General features: G+C 41.3%; 1 protein-coding gene across 2 annotated transcripts in view; it reads right to left on the bottom strand.

Moving 5' to 3' along the window:
- MAATS1 (MYCBP associated and testis expressed 1) overlaps positions 1-22,506 on the bottom strand; it is a 92,855-nt gene that overhangs the window by 9,330 nt on the left and 61,019 nt on the right. For both annotated transcript variants that reach the window (XM_027868535.1, XM_027868541.1), the window contains 6 exons: positions 21,763-21,945; positions 17,486-17,628; positions 12,822-12,938; positions 7,514-7,585; positions 5,395-5,541; positions 3,678-3,899 (listed from right to left, as the gene is read on the bottom strand). In XM_027868535.1, coding sequence (XP_027724336.1) covers positions 3,678-3,899; positions 5,395-5,541; positions 7,514-7,585; positions 12,822-12,938; positions 17,486-17,628; positions 21,763-21,945 — 884 coding nt within the window. The remainder of the gene's footprint in view (positions 1-3,677; positions 3,900-5,394; positions 5,542-7,513; positions 7,586-12,821; positions 12,939-17,485; positions 17,629-21,762; positions 21,946-22,506) is intronic.

Here is a 22,506-nt window from a genome sequence, read left to right as displayed (position 1 = left end):
GCTGGGCCCAGAGTGCATTCCTAAATCACCTCCATTCCTTCCAGTCCCCATATTCCTTCAAGGCTCAGTTGTGGTGCCATCTCCTGTAGGAAGCCTTTTCTTTTCTTTTTCTTTCTTTTTTTTTTAGTGAGGTAATTGGGGTTAAGTGACAGGAAGCCTTTTCTTATCCAACTTTAGTGTTCTTTTCTCTCCTGAAATTATCTTGAATTTACTTCTCGTGGTATTGAAAATTTAGAGCTAGTCCTTATCTTTAGAGATCATCAAATCCAGCCCTCTCATTTTATGAAGGAGCAAGCTGAGGCCCAAAGAGGTTAAGCGACTTGCCTGAGGTCACCAAGGTACCAACTGGAAGAACTAAAATTTGAAATTAAAAAAAATTTTTTAACATTCATTTTAAAATTTTCAGTTCCAAATTCTCTCCTTCCCTCTGGCCCCTCCTCCACCCACTGAGAAAGAATGGCATATTTCCCATTATACATGTGAAATCATACAAAACATTTCTGTATTATCCATGTCATAAAAAAGCAAGCAAAATAAAGTGAAAAACAATATGCTTTGACCTGCACTCAGAGTTCATCGCTTCTCTCTCTGAAGGGGGTAGTATTTTTCATCATGATTCATTTGGAATTGTCCTGGATCATTGTTTCGATTAGAGCAGCTAAGTCTTTCACAGCTGATTATATTATCACTGCAATATTGTTACTGTGTACAATGTTCTCCTGGTTCTGCTCATTCACTCAGCATCAGTCCATACAAGTCTTTCCAGGTTTTTCTGAAGTCAGCCTGCTCATCATTTCTTATAGCACAACAGTATTCCATTACACTCATATACCACACCTTGTCCATCCATTCCCTGATTGAGAGGCATCCCCTCGATTTCTAATTCTTTGCCACCACACATGTACTGCTTTAAGTGTTTTTGTACACATAAATCCTTTCCCTTTTTCTTTGATCGCTTTGGCAGGTAGACCTCCTAAACAAAAGGTTAAAGGGTATGTACAGTTTTATAGTCTTTTGGGCATAGTTCCAAATTTTTCTCCTAAATGGCTGAACTTAAAAACGTGTGACTCCAAATCTCAGGCCTTTGTCCTGCATCCCATCACCACCTGTTCTATCTCCTCTCCTTCTGCCCCTGACTCAGGAGAATATCAGTTCCTCAAGATCAGAGACTCTTCATTCTCACCTTTGTATCTGCAGTGCTCAGGTCAGTACCACAGCACATAGTAGGTGTTTAAGGATCTCATATGTAGAGTATATAGCAAAAGCCAAATTAATGTTTATGGATGTTCTCTCAGCACTATGTGATTCTTAGCACTCTCCTACACTGTTCCTACTACTTTGCCACATTATAAAAGGGGAAGGGGAAGGGTGGTCAGCACTGAAGACAATTTTGTCGGTCTGAGGGGCCAAAGAATTCCTCACGGGCAGCCAGCCTCCTGGTGAGGAGTCTATCAGAAATCAGCAAGGCTGGTGCTTAGAAAACAGACATAACCTGTAACCAAGACTGTACTCAATGCTTGTCAGGCCCCAGAGAATCTACTGTGGCTTGTGCTCGGCTGTGTAGCCTTTAGGAACCCAGGGCAGACTCAACACTATTACAAAGCATCACCATAGGGAGAGGACCCATGACCTGCACTCCCGAAAGTTAACCTAGACTATTAGCTAGCTGGTCATTACCTAAAACCATCTATTCCAGACTCCGAGCCCTGGGGTGGTTCTATGAACCTTGAAAAGCTGTCCTGAGATTCAGAAGTATGGGCTGGAGTGCCATGGAAGTATAGTGTAGGCATAAAGTATTAGAGTTGCTTAGTATAAGCCAGTGGTTCTTAAAGTGTGGTCCTGGGGCACCTGGGCATCCCCAAGATCAAAGCTATTTTCATGATGACTCAGGGACCCCTAATCTACTGCCCAGGTTCAGTATAAGGAATTTTAGGATGGCAGTTATGCAAATCACAGCTTGAACTCCCAGCAGTGCCATGCTTCCTACTCTCAGGCCATGTAGGAGTCACAAGTCAAATAGCAAAATCAAGACAAATCACCCACAAGACGGCAACTGGGTAACAGAATACTACTTAAGTCTTCTAATATGCCAATGGACATGATTCTCTTCTATCTATCCAGGTGGGAGATGGGAAAAAAAAAGCTATTTCTGCCCAGAAAATGAATGTAGGCAGTGGGTAAAGTTTAGGTTTGAATATCAGTACAGAGATCTACTTTCAGCTTTGGGGCTGGACCTGCCTTCACTCTAGATCTGAGTTGCCCGCTGCTTCCATATGCCATGCCTCATCCCCAACCCCATGGGGAGCGCATGAAGCCCATGCTCTACTTCTGCTCTTGGGCTGTCCCTTCCCGGGGGTTGTGGGCCCATTCCCCTCAACTACAAGGCAGACATAGTCACTCACATTACACCAATCAGCAAGGAATCACTGACTATAGAATGTTGAGGGTCAAATGGAGGACCCCGGGGCCTGACTTCTCTACTCTAATACTGCATCCTTAGGACTACGGGGTCTTTCCATCCACTCTGCAACACACTTTCCTTTTGTGTTGCCTCCCTCAGTGAGAACGACTTCCATGAGAGCAGAGGTCATCGTGCTTTCCTATCTGATGACAAACACTTTCATATTTCTTTTGCATATAGTAATTATTTGACATTTAATGAATGAATTAAAGTGCCTAAATGGCATAGCCTGATGAAACAGAAAGAGAACCCATGTCTTTGGACCTCACAGGCTCATACAATTACAGCCAGAAGGCACCTTTGAGGCCTTCTAGTTTAACTCTCTCATTTTTCAGATAAGGAAACAGAGGCCCAAAGTGGTTAAAATACTTGCTCATGATGACAGGGGTAAGTGACTAAGGCAGGATTTGAACCCAAGTCTGATTCTAAATTCAGTGCTCTTTCCACTGAACCACAGTGCCTCTTCAAAGTTAACTTTATGTGGAAGTACCTGAAACTTGTGTCATTAATGAAGCTAATTAACATTTTGATCCTAGAGATTTTCCCATCTCTAGGAGAGGTTTTAAGATGCATTTAATGGCAAACATTCATTTGTCTGTACTTGGCTCATATTCAAACAACCTGTCCTACTGCTGACTCAAGTGATTTCTCTTTTATTTAACTACTCAGCAGTTCTTATTTGTCTATTCCATGACAATTCTGGATATACTTGACTGATTCTGGCCAAATGTGACCATTACTGGAGGATATAAAGATACACTTTAAGCTGTGTTCCTGGCTTAGTCTGCCACTTTGAAATAAAATGGCATTTGATAGAAGTTTTCAAATTGTCAACTCAAATTTCAATACATTGTGGCATGTAGGGAGAGATTTCATAAATGTTCCCAAACGACTCAACTTAACATATTAAAATGAAAGGGGCATATTGACTGTGAGAGTTACACTGGATAAAAGTTGTTTACTTCTCTATCCATGATAGTGGATGCACGGTGTATCAGCTACACCTTTCATGAATGAGGTCTGTAGTTCAGACAACCACTCGTTAATTTTGAAGGCTATAATGACCATTTTGCTAAGAGGAGCTTCTTTCCCATCCCACTATACTCAGATGAGTGAAGCGGGGCTCCTTGTTGTCTGAACCGTCAAAGAGATAACCTCACTCTATTCTGGGTTGTCAGTTTCTGTTGATCTGGCTTGCCACCCTCCTTCTACTCACCTCCTTAAATATCTGATCCTCTTCACGCTGACGCCTCTGCTCCACCTGGCGACGGCCACTCTCCTCCGCCTCTCGAATCCGACGCTGCCTCTCCGCCAGCATGGCGAAGGCATGGATCCTCCTCTCCTCCTGTAGTCGGATGAGTTCTTTGGAGAGGAAGTCAAACATCTCTGTTAAGACCCTTCCTTCCAGGCCACCCAAGTGATTTTCAATCATTGCCATCTGAAAAACAATTTTTAAAAAGGAATCTTACATAGTCTGCCTATCACTTCAGAGAACTGCAGTGCTGGAACATGTCAGAGCAGCTAACACTCCTGCCTGCCTGGTCACTTTTTGACCCTGATTTATTTTTAATATCAAATTATTCATATAATTTCTAGATAAGACCTTATTTCAAGCATCCTTATTAAGAGTATCTCTAGTCACACTAATACTGTAGAGTGAAGTAGGTGAATTTCCAATGCCCTCTCAGGCTTGAAGGCAGGAAATCAAGCAGGCTGGGATTTTTCTAAGAATTCAGCAAAGCTTTAATCAAACATGATTTCCTTCAGTGTAAGGCGAAATATTGATTTATTTCAAAATACCTGACATTTTCACACAATTCTGGGAAATGTCAGAGAAAAACAAATGGGGCTGGAAGCCCAGACTACTCTGTGTGTACCAGCCCCCCATGGGCCACAAATATTCCACATCAGTGGTTCTTGATGCTAGCTTTATCTTCCTCACAGCCACCCAAGATGGTTGATCGAAAGCTCAGAAGGGGCTTGATAACATCTTATACAGCACAGGCCTGCTTTCAATTACTGGCTCTGGGGAGACATTAGAAGCTTCCAGCAGCTGGCTGGGCCGTTGTCATGCCTACACGTTGGCTCCTCAGTTTGGCAGTTTCTAACGCTGTGGCGTCATGGTGGGGGTGTGGTCACCACCATACCCCATAACAGAGACAATGCCCCCTTGCCCTATACACTGAATGAAGTCCCTCCACTTTGGCTGAAGCCACTTTCCTTGGCAGAATCAAATACTGCGCTCCCTCCACCCCCAGCCTTCTGCCTTCCATGGCTGGGTAGGTACCTGGAAGGCAATGCAGCTCTACCCACTGCACAGCTATGGCTGCCTCCTACAATGGGGCCTGTATCTAATCCCACTGCTGTACCAAAAGCGGACCCTGACAACCCCTCCTCTGCCTTGCTGCTCCTCTGGGGACATTGACTACCAGATCCCTTGAGCACAGTAATTGCGCTGTTGCTTCAGGAAAACATGACCCATGGCATATTGTTATGTAAAAGTTATACTAATTATAGTTCATCTCTACTGAATACCACTGATGCCCAATAAAATGTAGCACAGCAGAAATTATGCATGTTACTAAATTTGTGTCAGATGCCTTTAAGTTTTATTTTACACAGAACACAAAATGTTAGAGCTGGAAGGGATCTTGGAAAGACTGACTCCAAAGTCCTTGATTTTAATGACAAGGAGACCGAGGCCCATGAAGCACAAGGGCTTCTCCAAGGCCATGTAACTAACCAGCAGAACCCGGGCCTCGAGCTCCTCAGCCAGGCTTGGTGGTGTTCTTTTCACTAAACCACACAGTAGCCTACAGCCCAGACCTCTATCCAGGCACACTGTTCTCACAGCAGGCAGGGGTGTCCGCTCACAATTTTAAAAAAAAGAATGGAAACACCTGATTGCGCCCTTTTCAAACGCATGAACAGACCTTCTCCTCGTGCAAGTTGCGCTGCCGCTGCAGGGCCAACGTCACTTGCTTCTCCATTTTCTTCACCAGTCTGCCATCTTCCTGAAGCCAATGGGTGGTCCGCAGTTCATTGATCAACTCTAAGCGTTTTTCTTTTCCTTCAAACATCTTAATCAGAGCAAACAGAGGAGGTGTAATTCAGGAGTTCTGAGAACAGACAGAGCTTTGTTCTGAGCATTGAGGTTTGTCTTAAAATGCTTGGAAATACTTAGCCCAGGTAACTCCTACCCATACCGCCCCTGGTTAATCTGAGTGAAACAATGTGTATCCCCAAGAAGCAGCCGGGGTCACTGCGCTGCCATGAGGCCCTGGCCCCATGTGTGCTGAAGCTGCTAGGAGCCATCAGTTCACGCAGGAACCTGCCCATGGAGCATCTGGAACTCCTTAAAGACTGGGAATCAACTAGCGCACCTGTACTGTTAAGTTCAATGGAGGCCAAATGCCAGGATATGTCCTTAAGAAAATGTACTGAAATAGTCTAAGAAAGAGCACATGGAAAAGAACATTCTCCCCTGCAGTGTCTCTAATGTTGCGTAAGTGGTTAGTATAACTGGCCTACCTCGAGAGCTCTATCAAGCAAGGGACTCACTGACCTTGGGAAAAATACAAATGAGTGTACTCTCCTTGCCTTAAAACTACAGCATCCAACTGAACAAACATACTTTATAGCTGATTTTTAAAAAGTGTATCTGTAGAACAAGGAGAATGAGCTCACAGGAAGCCTGGAAGTAGAAGACGAGGAAGGAGGTACAGACAGCGTGCCACCCACAGATTTCCCTGAAATGCTGCCCCTTTGCCAGGGCTGGTGGACAAATAGATGGAGCTGGAGGCTGGGTGCGTAAGCATGTCTGCTAGGGGATTTGGAAGATTCAAAGAGTGGAAATGGGGATGGTGATGTGCCGAGCCAGATGCCATGGGGGAGTTGGATGGGGGATGCAGCATAAAAGAACAGCCGAGGCTAGGAGAAATGACACAGCTGCGTGGCGCCTGGGCTGCAGCCTGGAAATCTCCATGTGTTTCTTCATGGTGCGTTGTGATGAGGAGGGAGGGAGGGAGGGAGGGAGAGCTTCCCCAGGTACCTGTGTTTGTGCGGGGTTATGGCCCGTGATGCTTTACAGTGGGAGAGTGAGCTCCTGCCAAAAGCTGTCTATCTGAATTCTATAGACTCCTAATCCCTTATCCCTAAATAAGAAGCACCCAGGGGAGGGTCCTGGACATAATGATGGGCTTTATTGTTTCTGTTCCAAATCTCTCTTCCCTTTTATAGCAGGAGACTGGGCTAACTAAGGCAACAGCCTCCCTTCCCCACCCCACCCCAAAAGAAAACCTTCAAAGCCTTTTTTTCTTCTCTGCCCTTTGAAAAATGAGTGCCTCCTTTTCTGAACCACATTGTTTTCATTTATTTTCTAAGGCTGCCTCTACCAGTCTGCGATACACATTCTTCTATCTATACTGAGAAGGGCAGCGTCCTCAGGATGTATCACTAATACATTAACAGGACTGCATGCTTCCTGCTCACCTGGCCTAGCCTTTCTCATTATCACGTGGTACCCAAAGAAGGTGTGACAAAAGAAGTTTCCAATCATTTTTGGAATGAGGCTATCTAAGTGCCTTGAGGGTTCTTCATCTACTTTTGTTCTCACTTTTAGAATACAGGCATCCCTTGCTATGTGGATAATCAGACAAAAGAATTCTGAAATAGGGATTTGAAAAGTTAGGAAATAAACTCAGTTTATGCTGCTATTATATACAAATTTATGTAGATTCTCAGGTGAAGGAAATTCTTTCATTTGGCATTTCTGAAAAAGGAAAGGCTATCTTGCTGCCACCATCATAATGGCCCTCCTTCCCTTTCTGCTGGGATGCCCAGCTAGAGCAATGGCAGTGAGAACATACCAGCAGAACTAGCTTCCTATCAGAAGAATTGGGTGATTGGTTCCAACTTGGGAAAACGGAGGCATTCTGTTTTAAAAAGAAGTCAGTAGGGAGTAAAGTTCAAGGTGAAGATTTCGCTGACTGAAATCAAAGCACACTGCAGCTGGTAAAGGATATCTGCAGGAGAGCAAGGGAGATCAAGTACCATGTTCTGGATGACGCGGCCACGAAGTAACTTTTGTAAGTAGACCACAGCCATTTCAATCTCCTCTTCCTCCTGAAAAGGGTGAAAAAGCAGACAGAAAAAGGAGGAGAGATTAAAACGTAGGGTCACTAGCCTGCAACAGGCCCTCCTGGGTGCAGAGAAGTGACTACAGAAATTAGACTGTGAAATGAATGTACACCCTGAGACGGAGGACTCACTGATCAAGCGTGAACGACATTCAGGAGGACTTATCGTTCCCAATACTGTCTGCATGGGAAATTCCTCGGTGACAATTAGGGTACAGAGGTTATAGGCAGTCATCACTGCAGCCATGTGAAATTTTACTCCTCTACTCTCCTTACTTCTCCCTCTATCTCAGTCCCCTAGAACCCTACCCGCTGACCCTACATTATCATCAATTATTACTAGTTCCAGAGCCAGTTCTGAACAGGATCTACAATGGTAGAGCTGGTGGGGTTAAGAGTTTGAAAGGGGAGAGTGAGCCTCAAGAGCTATTCTTTCTTCCAGACTGCCCCCCAAAATCCCAAGTGCCCCTGACTCCCTTGGCCCCAACAGACAGCCTCCATTCTATCGTCACCCCCCCAGCCACAGTGCCAGTCTGCTCCTCACCTCTGAACCCTTGTTCTACCCTAAATCCTGTGAGGGGACCTAGGATTTCCCAAATGTGGTTTTCCTCTAGAGTGTAGAAAAATCTTATTTCATTCAATTCATAATTTACAAAAGCCCCACTATTTATTAACCTGTGTTCCACTTGGCTTTTCCTCTTTATGTTCTATGCGGAAAAAAGAGAAGGCGTAAGTGTGATTTGGGAGGAATACAGAAAGGAATTTTATACTTCCTGGGTCCCCTTTGTTAGAAATCCCTGAAAACCTCCAAAAGATTTTAAGGCTAACTTCTGGGGAAACTGAGAAACCTTGCTCAGAAGTGATAGGCCTTAGCAATTTGAAAGGGAAGCAGGCAGACCAATTCCCAGGGCACTGAGGAAAAAAGAACAGGATTGACTAAGGAACCCACTAGGATAAAGCACTGTCCAGCAGGGTTTGCATGAGAATCCCAGCCTTACAAGACAGCTTAAAGCTTCCAAGTCCCTGCCCCTCATACCCCACAACAGCACCCCTGCCTTGCTGTGGCTTCTTCCTCAGACCACAGGAACCGCTACCCAAGGTCTGGAGCGGGGCAAATCCCCTTTTGGGCAGGCTTCTTTCTGGCTATGTACATAATCCTACCACTGCACAGAAGGGTGAAGATACATGTTTGGAAACCAGACACACGAGTCTAAAGATTTCTTCCCAGAGAAATACCCTGCTACACAGGGTAGTTGGATTTTAAGGGACTATTGGTATAGGGAGAGGAGGTGAGGTATCATTTATACCTCAAGCTGGCCTTGGAGGCTGGAAGACTTAGCTTAAGTCCTACCTCCCACACCTAAGGGTCTTGTGACCTTGGGCCCTTAACCTCTCAGGGCTCTGGGTCAGACGTGTCTCCAAAGGAAACAGGGGCCACTAAACTGTACATAAAGATCTCTGCAGGCTGCATACTGACTTAGCACACTGCATGTTCTATTGTATTTTTAGTTATTTTGTTAAATGTTTCCAATTACATTTTCATCTGGTTAAGTATCTGACACCTCTCTTCAAGGCAACTCTCTAAGGCTACACAAGTTTCTGGAGGTGCTGACTGCCTTGGTAGAGGAAGTTTCTCACCCAGTTTCCTACACCAATGAAACCATGGGTCCAGTCCCCATCCCCTTAGTACTTAGTACTTCAAGTACAGGATAGATTGAATGGTCCAACCTGATAACCCACCCACCATGGTAGGAACCCACATTATTTCCATAAGAAAAGACCTCCACAGTTTCAAACAACAGACTTTTCAAAAACCTTTGCCACATAACCCATTCTTAAACTGAGGATGACCCGCCAAATAATGTAACCATCTCACTTTCTCCCTTTGATTTATACTGATTTCCAGAGGAAATAAGGCAGAGTGGGAGGATGATTTACAATGATACCATCAAGAGTGTGGAAAATTCCCTTCAATAAAGCAGAAATCAGAAAAAAAACCCATCACTGTCATATAAACTCAGCTTAAATATGAGATGATGAGGAAACATAATACACCAGCTAGTAATTTTGGCCAAAGCTAAAATGTATATATCCTAAATACATATGCTGCTAGGTAAATTCCTTGCAAAAAAAATTTACCTTGCACAAAAGTAGGACTATTTTAAAGTTTGTATTAAATAAAAATACAAGTTATTTCCTATATCGTTTTCCCATGCTCTAATTAACTCTAGAATCATAATGTCTGAAGGGACCTTGAGAGATCGTTCAGGAATTTGTGCACCTGAATTAGAGCAAGTCAATACCTTGGCCACCCTGTGGCAAATGAAATCCCATTGTAGACCTACACCTATCTCATGACAGCTGCCATTTCTTAGCATTCCTTCTCTCCTCAGACTCTTCCAGGAGTTTGCCCCTCCAGAAAATCCTCTCTTTGTCTTCAATTTCTCCTTATCTATTGGCTCTTTCCCAGCTACCTGCAAACATGCCCAGGGCTCTCCCATCCTTAAACAAACAACAGCAACCCTCCCCAAACCTTCATTTGACCTTGTCATGCTTTCAAAATGTTGTCTTACATCTTTCCTCGCTTTCAAAACCAAACTTCCACTACTGGTTCCCAATTTTTAACACTGGAACTGTTCTCCTTAAGATGACCAATAATCACTTAAGGCTCAGTAAGTCGTCCTTTTCTCTGTCCTCATCCTTCTTAACCTCTCCACAGTTTCTGACAATACTGACCATCCTCCCCTCTCCTCTGCTCCCTTTGCTTGTGTGACTCTGGTCTCTTCTAGTCTTCCTCCTATCTACCTGTTCTTCCACCCCCTTGACAGGATCATTAGCAATCTTTCCCATCTCCTAACTGTAAGCATTCTCTCCATAGTCTTTATTTTGAGTCCTCTTCTCTTTACCCTTGTAAACCAGCTTGCCCTGCCAAAACCAGCTCAAGCCCCCCTCACCTGAGAAAGGCCTAAACCTGGATTGGCCAATCAGGAGGAAGACATTTTTGGCCCACTCTGAGCTTAACCTACCATAATGCTTTGTGTGCTCTGGCATACCAGACATGCTTTGCTTTGCTCTCTGAGTGAATCCAAACTCTCCTTCTGGATTTTGCTAACGGGGAACATTCTTCTGACAAAACTAGGCACCTTGAACCAGACACTCTCTTGCATAATGGGACTCTTCTTATCTTGGTATTTATGGACACTATCCTGTTATGACATCCCTGTTTTATGACTCTATCCTATTAAGAGATTCCTGTTCTTTCCATGTTATGGTTGACACATATGGAGACTACAATTTTGGCCGACACTGCCATCCTGAGTCAGGAAGAGAGGTGGGATTGCTCTGAGGATATAAAGTCCTCTTCGACTGTCCTTTCCTTGAGTTTATTCTTATGACTCCCATGTATGGACCCACATACATCTCCAGCTTTGAGAGAAATAAACATGTGCATACAAACTCATACTGTTTGTCTTTAGATGAAATCTCTGGTTAAGGGTGAACCCCACTCTGTTTGTTCCTTTGAACAAGCCTCTGGTTAAGGGGAGACCCTGATTGTGTTTGTTTCTTAGACCAAACCTCTGGGTATAGGTTGACATAGGTTGACACCCTGTATCTCCTCTCTTCTGGCCACCTTTTCAGTTTCCATGGCTACAATCATCACCTCTATGAAGATGGCTCCCAAATATCTACAAGCAGCCTATTGCGCTCCAGACCCACATCACCAATGCTTGCTAGAGATAGCTCCAGCTGGATAACCTACTGGCATCCCAAACTCAACACATCCAAACATAACTCTTTTAAATTCTACCATAAACTTACTCTTCCTTCAACCTTTTCTGTTTTTAGTCCTGGAATCCCCACCCTTTTAGTCACCTAGGTTCATACCTTCTAAGTCATCCTCAACTCTTTTCTCTCTTTTCTGATCAGCTGCCAAATCTTGTCAATGTGACTTCCACAAAATCCCTCATATTGGTCCCTTTCTCTGCATTCACACAGACACACCTGAGTTCAGGCCAGCATATTTCCCTCCTTGGACTATTAAAGAGCCTCCTAAGTTCAATCTTTCTCCACCCATTCCATCTGGCACCATACAACTGACAAAATAATCTTCCTAAAACACATCTTACCATGTCATTCCCCTGGCTCAAGAATCTTCAGTGGTTCCCAATTATCTCTAAGATAAAATACAAATGCCTCAGCTTGACATAGAAAGAAAGCCTTTCACAATCTGGTACCAGGTGTACATGCCCAGGGTTATTCTGAATTAGTCCCCAGTGCCTTGCATACAAGAGGCATTAAGAAAATGCTTGTTGAATTGAGCTGAACTCTCAGTAATTCCTTTCTTATAGCTAATAGGATACAATTTACAGCTTCCTTTTGGCTTATAGTTTCTTCTGTCTTCATTGAAAACAGGCTGCTACTTTGCTGTTATTGTTCAGTCATTACAGTTGTGTCTGACTCTTTGAGACTCCATTTGGGGTTTTCTTGGCAAAGATACTGGAATGGTTTGCCATTTCTTTTCTAGCTCATTTTACAGATGAAGAAACTGAGGTAAACAAGGTTAAGTAACTTGCCTGGGGTCACACAGCCAGTAAGTGCCTGGGGTCAAATTTGAACTCATGTTCTCCTGACTCCAGGCCCAGTGCTCTATCTAACTGCCAGCAGTCTGCTAGGGCAGCTGCAGGGGCAGTGAACAGAATGTGGGACGGAAGTCAGGAAGACTCACCTTCCTGAGTTCAAATCTGGCCTCAGACACTTATTAGTTGTGGGACCCTGGGCAAAGTCACTTAACCCTGTTGGCCTCAGTTTCCTCATCTGTAATATGAGCTAGAGAAGAAAATAGCAAACCACTCTAGTATCTTTACTAAGAAAACCCCAAATGGGGTCATGAAGAGTTGGACACGACTGAAACGATGGAACAAGTCTGCTACCAGTCCCTGCTCAATTTCATACATCTGATGACAATAATTACGTCACTTATCAGTTTTCCTGTATTAAGACTAAATGAAGGCTGTATACCAAAAATTCAGGTTTTTTTAGGTGTATTTTTTCATTTATTCCTTCTTGAAAAGTTCGGATGTTTTAACTTTTAACAAGAATGAAAGTATTCATTAAATCAGGGCTGGAGTACAGGAATACTGGTAAATAGGGGAGGGGGCAGTTTTCCATGTTAAATAACAATGTTATTGAACTTCTAATTTAGAGCAAGCATTTCAACTTACAGAAGAACACATTTCCAAGGCTGGTGTTGAAAGTCGAGGTGATGGTATTACTTTTTTCTGAAGGAAGAAGAGTTTTTTCTTTGGCTCAGGACCTCTCCTCTTCTTATCCAAAAGTGCCTGAAATAAAATATGTAATTTTATTCGTTATCTTAGTCCTTCTCTGATATAACTAGATCCTATCAGCATATTTATTCTGTAATTGGAATAAATATAACCACTCTAGGCCAGTTACAAAGTAAACCCTACAAATTAATGTCAAAATAGACTCCTACAAAAATTGCTGGAATCCTTTTTAAAATTCATCATCATTCTCCTTTATTAAAGAGTTCTGTCCATTTTTATTTAGCATTACAATTATTAGATTTTCTTCTATCACTTTTTTGGATTGTTATGGAATTTATCTGAAGTGACTATAAACCTTTTTATTCTTATTAATCCAAACTTCAGAAAACCAAGCTAAACAAAATTCTTTAGCTTCCTCTAACTTAAACTTCCAATTTCTTATAGATAAATAATTATCTTTAGGATTACCCTAGATTACAGAATCATAGATCGAGAGCTGGAAGGGACCTCAGCGGTCATCCAGTTCAACCCCCTCTTTTTTACAGATGAGGAACTGAAGCTGAGAAGTAAAGTAACTTGCCAAGGTTCCCATGAGTATTAATAAGCATCCAAGGTGGGATCTGATCCCAAGTTCTCTGACTCCAGAGCTCTTTCCACTGAGTACCATGCTGACTAGGACAATACCTCGTTTTTCTTTTGGTCTACCTGAAACAGCATTCTACAACACTGAGTAGTTTAGCCTATTTAATAGTCTGAAGCTTCTTACGTTTTGTTAGCAACTGACTTACATGGATCTTGATTAAGTATGGATTGTTTCAAATATTTATCTTTTGGGCTTGGAGGACTGGCTGTTCAAAGACTTCATTGAATTGTACATGTCTCTCTTTAAAGTTAACATTCTTCTCAATGTTCTCTCTCGCCTTCATATAGCAAACTAAGTTTTGCTGAGTAGATAATTTTGGGTTCATGACCCACGCTTCTTTGCATATATGTTATATTCTAATTTTTCTGTGTATCTCCTTGTCTTCCTTGAGAACTCTATTGTAATTTTGATTGGAATACCTTGGTGTGTTATTTTTGTCTGTCTTCTTACAGATTACAGAACTGTTACCATATCATAATGCTGAAATTTAACTAAACTGGGTCTAGGAAAATTGAATCTTGGGGTTTTTTTTTCTTGTCAAAGGTCCTGCCAGTTCTTTCTATGTGCCTATAATAGCACTGGTTTTTGTTCATCTACAAAGTTTTCTTGAATGATTTCCTACAATACAGCGTTTAGGCTTTTTTTGCCCCTTAAATTTTCAGGCTACTTCTTGACCTATCAGGGCTGTCACTTGAGTCTGCATGTTTTCTAGATCATTTAATAATTCAATTATTTTCAGATCATGTTTTTTCCAGTTGGTCTTCATTGTTTACAGTTTTGTTTTCTGCTATAATAAGGTCTGCTGTTGATTTTATCTATTGATTCTTTAAGGCTGTCCACTATGTGGTCCATATTAGTCCTTGTTTAAATTTCCTTACAGTTTTAAAAATCTAGTATTTGAGAAAAAGCTGATCCAGGAGAACCTGGGTGCGAGTCCTACCGCTGACACATACTAGCTCTATGACTCTGGGTAACTCCCTTAACCTCTCAGTGCGCTGGGCAGCACCTGCCTTGGCAGGGTCTGGTCTCTGTTCTTGTCCTCGCATTCTAGCTTCAGTTCTTCCTGTGATCTTCTGTTTTCTACAAGCTCCTCTTTTACTAACTCCTGGGAAGTTCTTGTCAGGATTAATTCTTAATCCTTTTAATCCCTTTAAACATGTATCCATTTGAGGATGTCTCATGGAGTATCTCCAGCTCTGTACCTTCCCATGCTTCTATCCTTTTTCTGTTTCAGTTATTCCGTAGTGTTTTTTTTTTTTAAATAACAGATGTTCTTCACTATTTTTTTATTGTTTCAGCTGAATTTTATTTTCTTGCAAGCATGTGTTGTGTTGTAATTTTTCTTTTCTTAGTGTCATAATTGTTAATTTTTTGAGGGATATATAAGGTTACTGGCCTCCTCTGAACCTCTTGCATTGCAGCCTTACTAGAAAACCAGTATTATGCCTTTTCTGATTCCCAAAGCATTGTTTATAATATAAATTATTTTCTCTCACCTGTTAAATTTATTGCTCACACTTTGACTGTATACTTTAGTGAACTGTTTCATGAATTGCTACGGCCAAAAAATTATCTGGTGGCCAACTTCATGATAATGAGCCAAACTTGGCTAAATTGGTCCTCATACGAGATGCAGAGCCTTGTCTGTTACTGAATAATCTTCTGAGTTGGTGACACCGGCCAAAGCTTGGACTCCACTGACATAACCTTGGAAAATTCAAATCACCTCCACACCAAAGGGGCTCATCAGAGCCAAATCTAATTTGGTAGACTAGATTTACATACTAAAATTATTCCAATAATTAAGGTCAAAAGATACGACTTTATCAAGTTCAGAGTGTAAACAAGCTGATTCATAGTAGGTGCAAAACTTTCTGAAAGGTTAAAAAAAAAAGGTGGTAGACGGCAGAAGGTGGCAAATCAAGTAGGATCTGCTCATGAAAAAGGCTCCTCTGTCTTTAAGGTTCATGTAGAACAAGAGGAAATAAGGACCATTAAAACTAATGATAAATGTAATGCATTACCTACAGTCTAACTACCTAGTCATAGGGGAAAATGTGGTTTAATGCAGGTCTCTAGTTAACCACCCATATTTAGCTTTCAGAAAATAGTATAATTTCTACAGATTCTTCCTAACAGATTGTGTGTACATGGAGAGAGGAGGACGTCAGAAAGGGATGAGGACAGGAACCAGACCTATGATTTCAATTATGTAAGAAACATAGTATTTTAACAGTAATGGCTGACTAATATTATTTTATCTACCAATATGATATGAACAAATATTTCAATTTAAAAATATGCTTTACTGCAACAAAACATACTACGCTAGAGTCCTCTTATAACATATTTAACTAAACTATAGAAAAGAATATATTACTGGACCACAAACACTAAGATCCTGACAATTTGGCTTTATTTATTTATTTTCTTGCAGCTTCCCATACATAATATGCCATCTCCCAACTCTGGGCCTTTGTCCCCCAGGCCTGGAATGCACTCTTTTCTCACTTCTGTTTTTCAGAAACCATATATTCCTTCAAGTCTCAGGTCAAGTTCCACCTTTTACATAAGTCTTTTATTGATTCCACCAGCTGCTAGTACCTTCTCCCCAAACCATCCTCTACCTGTTTTGTATACACCTACATCTGTATGTGTTCTGTCCTCTAGTTGGACTGTAAGCATCTTGAAAGCAGGGACTGTTTTCACTTTTGCATTTTTATTGCCAATGACATCACAGTGCCATGGATATAAGTCATCTAAAACATGCTTGTTGATTGACTGATTCCTTTTAGAAAGCAGCATAATCTCCAAAGACCTTGACTTGAATGAATTCATATGTAATTAAGGAAACAACTTCCTTCACCCCTCTCCAAACATCTGCTGTGATACTGTGAAAAAGAATCCTAGGTATGCAGTCCAAAAGAGTCAGACACTGATGTAGGATGGAAATAGGATCTGAAAGCATACACTAATAATTTTCATTGAAACTCTGAGTTTTCTATGTTCATAAAGTAGTAATTACACAGAAAGTGCTACTGATGACTGATATTATTCACAAGAGTGGTCAGGAGACCCTCCTCTTCACCTGAGCTTAAAACAGGTGGAGAGGAGTAAAGAAGATTCCTCTTTGCTTAGGAAACATGTATATTGTCAAGCAAAAAGGAAAACAGGATGACTAAAACTAATGGCAAACAAAATATACTAAAGCTTCACTATAATACATCCAACTGAAGGTTAAAAAATGTAGTTTAACAAAAAGGCTTAGAGTTTAGCCCTATTTCCTATTCCATTATCCCACACCTTCTCCCTCCCACTCCCCAACCATAATTTTTTTTTTATCTTTCAGAAAATATAGGCTACTCTCCTGATGAGGGAAAGCCTCCAAGGAGATGATGCTACTTTGTGAAGGAAAGACAAGAATTATGGTGAAAGCCAATAGAGCAAGAGAGTCTTGTATCTTCAGAAACTTCACCCTGAGAGCAACAGTCCACAACAAAATTGTATTCTTTCTTCCCAGAGAAACAAGGATCCCTGACTCCCTCACTTACTACTACTGCCTGAGTAACCTAGAGGAATGGATTTCACTTCTCTTTTCCTCTTGTAAAATAAGTGGGTTGGACTAGATGACATTTGAGGTGGCTTTTATCTCTAAATCTCTGATCCAATGATCCTTTAGAAATTCGCTTTGCAAAGTAGCATCTTTCTCACTCCCCGCCCACCCACCCTGAATCCCCACTCCCACCCCAGGTCCTGAAACACAGCATACCTTCAGCTGCACACTAACTGGTCTCTGGCTTCATCTTCCATTGTGGGAGTTAACACATTCTAATCTCACTATGGAGTGGCATCATCATTTGGCATCACCAAATACATGAACTACACGGCTATATCACAGTCTAGCTCTATGGGTAGTTAAGAGTCATTTGTAAGGAAAGAAAATGTGACTGCTTTATACCTGGTGAACCTCAGCTAACTCAAGATCCATTCTCGCTGACCTTTTAAGAAATTTATTCTTTGTGGTGATCACTTTGGGTTTTGGAGCTCTGATTCGAGGCTGTGTTACAAAATCTGGGAGGGAGGCCTCAAGTTCAAGTAATCCTAGGAGGAAAAAAAGACATGAAAAAGAAGGTATTTGATGTAACATTCATTGAATTAAGGCTTATTAACTAATACCCTCTGTGCACATAACACTGAGCTAGGAACTAGGGGAGAAAAAATGCTTAAAAGTGAAGGTGAGGAAGTGGGAGAAGGGAAGAGAGCTGCTCCCCAACTGTAACAGGCCAGGCCTGACCCAGGTAATTCAGATTGGAGATTAGGAACACTCTCAGAATATCCAGCAGTGAACAAATGGAGATTTACTTATCCATAGCAGGGGAAGGATATATAAGATAGGGAAATGATAATTATTTAGCAAGTATGTTATTTTGATTTAACTTGGCATAGCTTTTGGGCCACTGTATGGTCCCTGTCAGCTGGTCAGAAGGATGAGGGAGTTGCTGCTGACTCTTGAGACCTAGAATTTTTGTACCAAGGGTACCCGGAATCCATATTAACAGACTAATCCTTTAATCTCATGACTTAAGTCTTGAGGGTGGTTATGATACCTTGTAAAGAAAAACTAATTTAACCTACAGTAGGACAGGACCTTATGATTTTGCACCTATCATAATGACCAACTAATTTCTCCTAGTTTGGGAAGTAAGTATAATTAAGAATGTTTTAAACTAAGTGTAAAGACTTAGGTAATTTCAGAAAATAAAGAAGGTAACAGAAGGTATGAAATTTTGATGTGTTAACAAAGTATTAACATGCTGCTACCCTATTTATTCCATCAAGTTCTCTTTGACAGAATTAGAAAGGAAGAAGACTGGCCACGCCTCTGGTCACTTTTTTAAAAATTAGCTTACTAAACACCAAATATTCAGGAACCATAGTTGATACAAGCAAGAGATGGCAACCAAGCAAGAACCACCTGTTCTTCTCTTTTTGGGGTGGGGGAGGTGGAAGAGGAGATTTTCCTCCTACCATTCCCCACCACCCACCTACCACTGGTTATGGTGCTTTGAAGAAAAGCTCAAGGTAGTGCTTCAAGGAAGGAAGCAGAGAGAGGCAGCAAAGAAGCAGCCCGAAGGACCATAATCCCTTCCACTTCTAAAGCTACGATCCTCTGATTTGATGGAGGCAGCTAGCTAATAAAACATTAAAATGGCCAACTATGGAGTCAAGGCTGGGGATAGAAAAATGAAGCCAGAGTTGGGGAGACGGCCTGGGCCAAAAGGACTTGGCACTGGAAGTTAGCATCTGCTAAGTTTTTTACATTAACATTTTTTTAGTTGCTGCATGCTATTTATTCATGGTTTAAAATTACATACAAGGTATATTCCAGTCTCTGTTGGAAGTCATTCCTCTAAAAGCAGAAGTCAGCTGGATAAGCATTTATTAAGAACATTTTTCAGGCATTGTGCTAAGAGCTAGAGACACAAAGAAAAGCAAAAGTTCTCAAGGATCTCACAGTCTAATGGGTGAGACAACAAGTAAACAACTATGTATAAACAAGATGTGTACAGGACAAATTGGAGAGGATCTCAGAGGGAAGGTGTGAGCATTAACAGAAATTGGGAAAGGCTTCCTACAGAAGGTGGGTTATTAGCTGGGACTTGAAGGAAGCCAGGAATCAGAGATGAGGAGAGAGAGACTTCTAGGCATGGAGGACAGACAGGAAAAATGCCCAGAGTTGGCAGATGAAATGAATTGTTTGAGAAAAATCAAGGAGCCCAGTGTCACTGGACTGAAGAGTACATGAAAGGGGCAGCTACATGGCACAGTGGATAGAGTACCAGCCCTGGAGTCAGGAGGACCTGCGTTCAAATTTGGCCTCAGACACTTACTAGCTGTGTGACCCTGGGCAAGGCACTTAACCCCAATTGCCTACCCCTCAAAAAAAAAAATAAGAGTACGCAAGGGTGAATGTGGGAGTGTGGTAGTGTAAGGAGACCAGAAACATAGGAGTGAGTCAACTTATGAAAGGCTTTGCTGCTAAATGCTGGCAATTGGCCTTGCTGATAATTTCAACTTGATGAAGGTAGAAAAAAGGGTATCTGGCATCATCACCCATGTAGCTGCATAACATTAAGAGGCACACTCATGAGTAGGAGTGGGGCCAGTGTATCAGAATAGTCTATGGGACACAGCCCCTTGAATATGCAGATTGAGTTTTCTAGTAGAAGAAGTAGAGAAGAGAAAGACCTCAGTTTTTCTTAAAGGTGAATGAAGCAGAGGATCTCCTTATAAAGTTGCCTTGGGTTCTCAAGAACAGCTTGATTCTCTGTACCTGAATACTACACACTGCTCCACCTCTAACTCTAGCCAGCCATCTCATAGATGAAGAATGAACCATTCTTGGTTCATTCTTGGTTTCCAAATAATCAATCTCTCCTTGTCTGACTTCCGGTTCCAGTTCTGTAATTAATCATTTACTATGTGTCTCAAGCACTGGCCTAAGTGCTGGGGGTGCAGTCACAGGGATATCGTCTCCATGAATATAATATTGATGTGATTACAGTTACAGAGAGTGAGGGGGAAAGGGGAGTTTGGAGTCTGGGTCTGGGTTTTGGTGAGATGGATCTATCTCACTAATGAGGAGTCCAGGGCCCCCGGATAGGAGGTCGTGCATTGGGTTTGAGTTGGAGGACAGGCCTAAGAGCTACTGCAGGAAGACAGTCAGACAGCAGCACGTTGGGTCTGGGTCTAAGCTATACTCTATAATCAGATTCTGCCTTGGCCCAAATTGTCAAGACCATCTGAGGAACTCTATGGGATCCAAGCCACATCTTCACTCCTGCTGGGGCGAAACTGATATGGACCAATAGGAAGAAACTAGTTGGACAGATGAAATTTTTAAAGTGACCATACTACCTGGCTCTTGTGAAAGAGAAGAACTCTGGGGATATGTACCCTAGCTTTTAATTAAGTAAGCAGATTTCAAAAAATTCAGAGAAAAGATTGCTATTATCCTGAAGCCTGGGGCTCTAAAAGAGAATTTGATTCAAGGGAAGAGAGGCTCTCAAGAATTAACTCTCTTACCACTTCATTCTGGATGATTCTGAAAGGGGAAATAAAGTGTTCAAATGAGTGTTTGCTATAGAGGAGAATGCATGCTTCATGTAGGGATTAGAGCAAATAACTTCTAAGATTACTTCCAACTCTATGATTATATGATTCCATAATGTCACTTAATATGATCAAGTGTTCCTGAAAAGTTGGTAGTAAAGGATATTTCTAAAAATGTAATCATCTTTTACCATGATGATAAAACTGAAGATGTGATCTCATCAAAAAAAATCAATGGGGAATGTAATAAAAATCAAAACAATTTTTCTATGTCATATATTTTTGAATGTAATAAAAATCAAAACAATCAAAACAAGAAAAAAATCAAAAGAACTAAGAATGTGTAAAAAGTCATGTTTATAATTTTTTAATGAAAAAATAAAAAAGAACTCTGAAACAACATTATTATTATTATATCACTCAGAAGAAGTGAGGGTCAGTCTACTATGTATGTGAGCCTTCGTTATTATTACTATTGATCCACTATCAGCTGGACTTGCTCTCTGAATTATTTTTAAGTAGTGGTGACAGATTTGTACGTGTTTCTTTATAGCTTTTTGCTTGTTTGTTTGTTTTGCCAGATCTCTCTCAAATGCAATGGCACAAATCTATGAGATGGCTGGCTAGAGTTAGAGGTGGAGCAGTGTGTAGTATTCAGGTACAGAGAATCAAGCTGTTCTTGAGAACCCAAGGCAACTTTATAAGGAGATCCTCTGCTTCATTCACCTTTAAGAAAAACTGAGGTCTTTCTCTTCTCCCAGGGTTCATATGATCTTTTAACTACCTCCTCAAAGTGCCCCCCTCAAACTCCCCACAAACTTTTTAGTTGCCCCTTCTAGAGGAGCACATCTGTCTTCATAGTTTCCTTCATAAGCCTTGGTTTGGGTTGTTACTGACCCTATTAGTACACCTGATAGATATATTTTATAAGTTCTTCCTGAGCAAGAGTTTCTGTTCTTCAAAATAACAGTATATTTAAAAGAATAATTTCCACAGTTTATTCTTTCCACAGCTATGGCTTTCTTACACTGAGCTTCCTTTAAGTGTGCTACCCCTATATTTTGTTGAAAACATCTGTTACTCTGTTACACTTAGATGCTTGAATTTTTCATGATGACTTACCCTCATAGGTGTTAAGAAAATGGTTTTTGACAACAAAACGTTCTGAATTATTGTCTGGAAAGCGACCCAATCGAGAAAGAGGTCCATAGACTTGAGATGCATAGTCATTATATTCATTAATGATGCTGCTTCTCTCAAATTTCCCCTCTACATTTCTTCCCTTCATCATCATTTTTCTGATTGCTGAAATATAATACATTACATGAGAAATTGCCTCAAAGATTGTTCTAAAAGGATGAAGTTACCTAACAAATTATATCTAAATTTAGTCAAAGACCAGCTCCCAAACTAAACAAGGCTCATGTCCAGTGTTATGCTTAATGTCCAACACTAATCTCAGTCACATCTATTTTTCTTTAAACAATCACTTTATAGTGAGGAACACTGATGCTTGAGTTCAGTGTATTTTGCAATACTAGGCTAAAAGTCGTGTATATGGCATTCAAAACCATATAGTCACATTGGAAACTAACTGAAGTCTGATTTCTAGTGTATTCACATGGTGAAAGCTGAATTCAAGAAACATTTATTAAACACATATTATGAATGCTATACAGTGGAGATAAAAAAAATGAAAGTCTCAGGGACCCTTCCCTTTCACTAGAGTTTATGCCTATATAGAACCTCATGAGCTAGTCAACTGGTAAAAAGTTGGATGTTACTTAGCCTAATGCCACAGCAGTAGCTTCAGAAATAGCTGAACACAAAATAAATTTCAATATTGAACTTAAATCTTTCCCTGAG

The sequence above is a fragment of the Vombatus ursinus genome, unplaced genomic scaffold, assembly GCF_900497805.2.
Source record: "Vombatus ursinus unplaced genomic scaffold, bare-nosed wombat genome assembly UNPS02001419.1, whole genome shotgun sequence".
NCBI lineage: Eukaryota > Metazoa > Chordata > Mammalia > Diprotodontia > Vombatidae > Vombatus > Vombatus ursinus.
The sequence above is the reverse complement of the archived record's forward strand: the minus strand, read 5'-3'. Positions and strand labels throughout refer to the sequence as shown.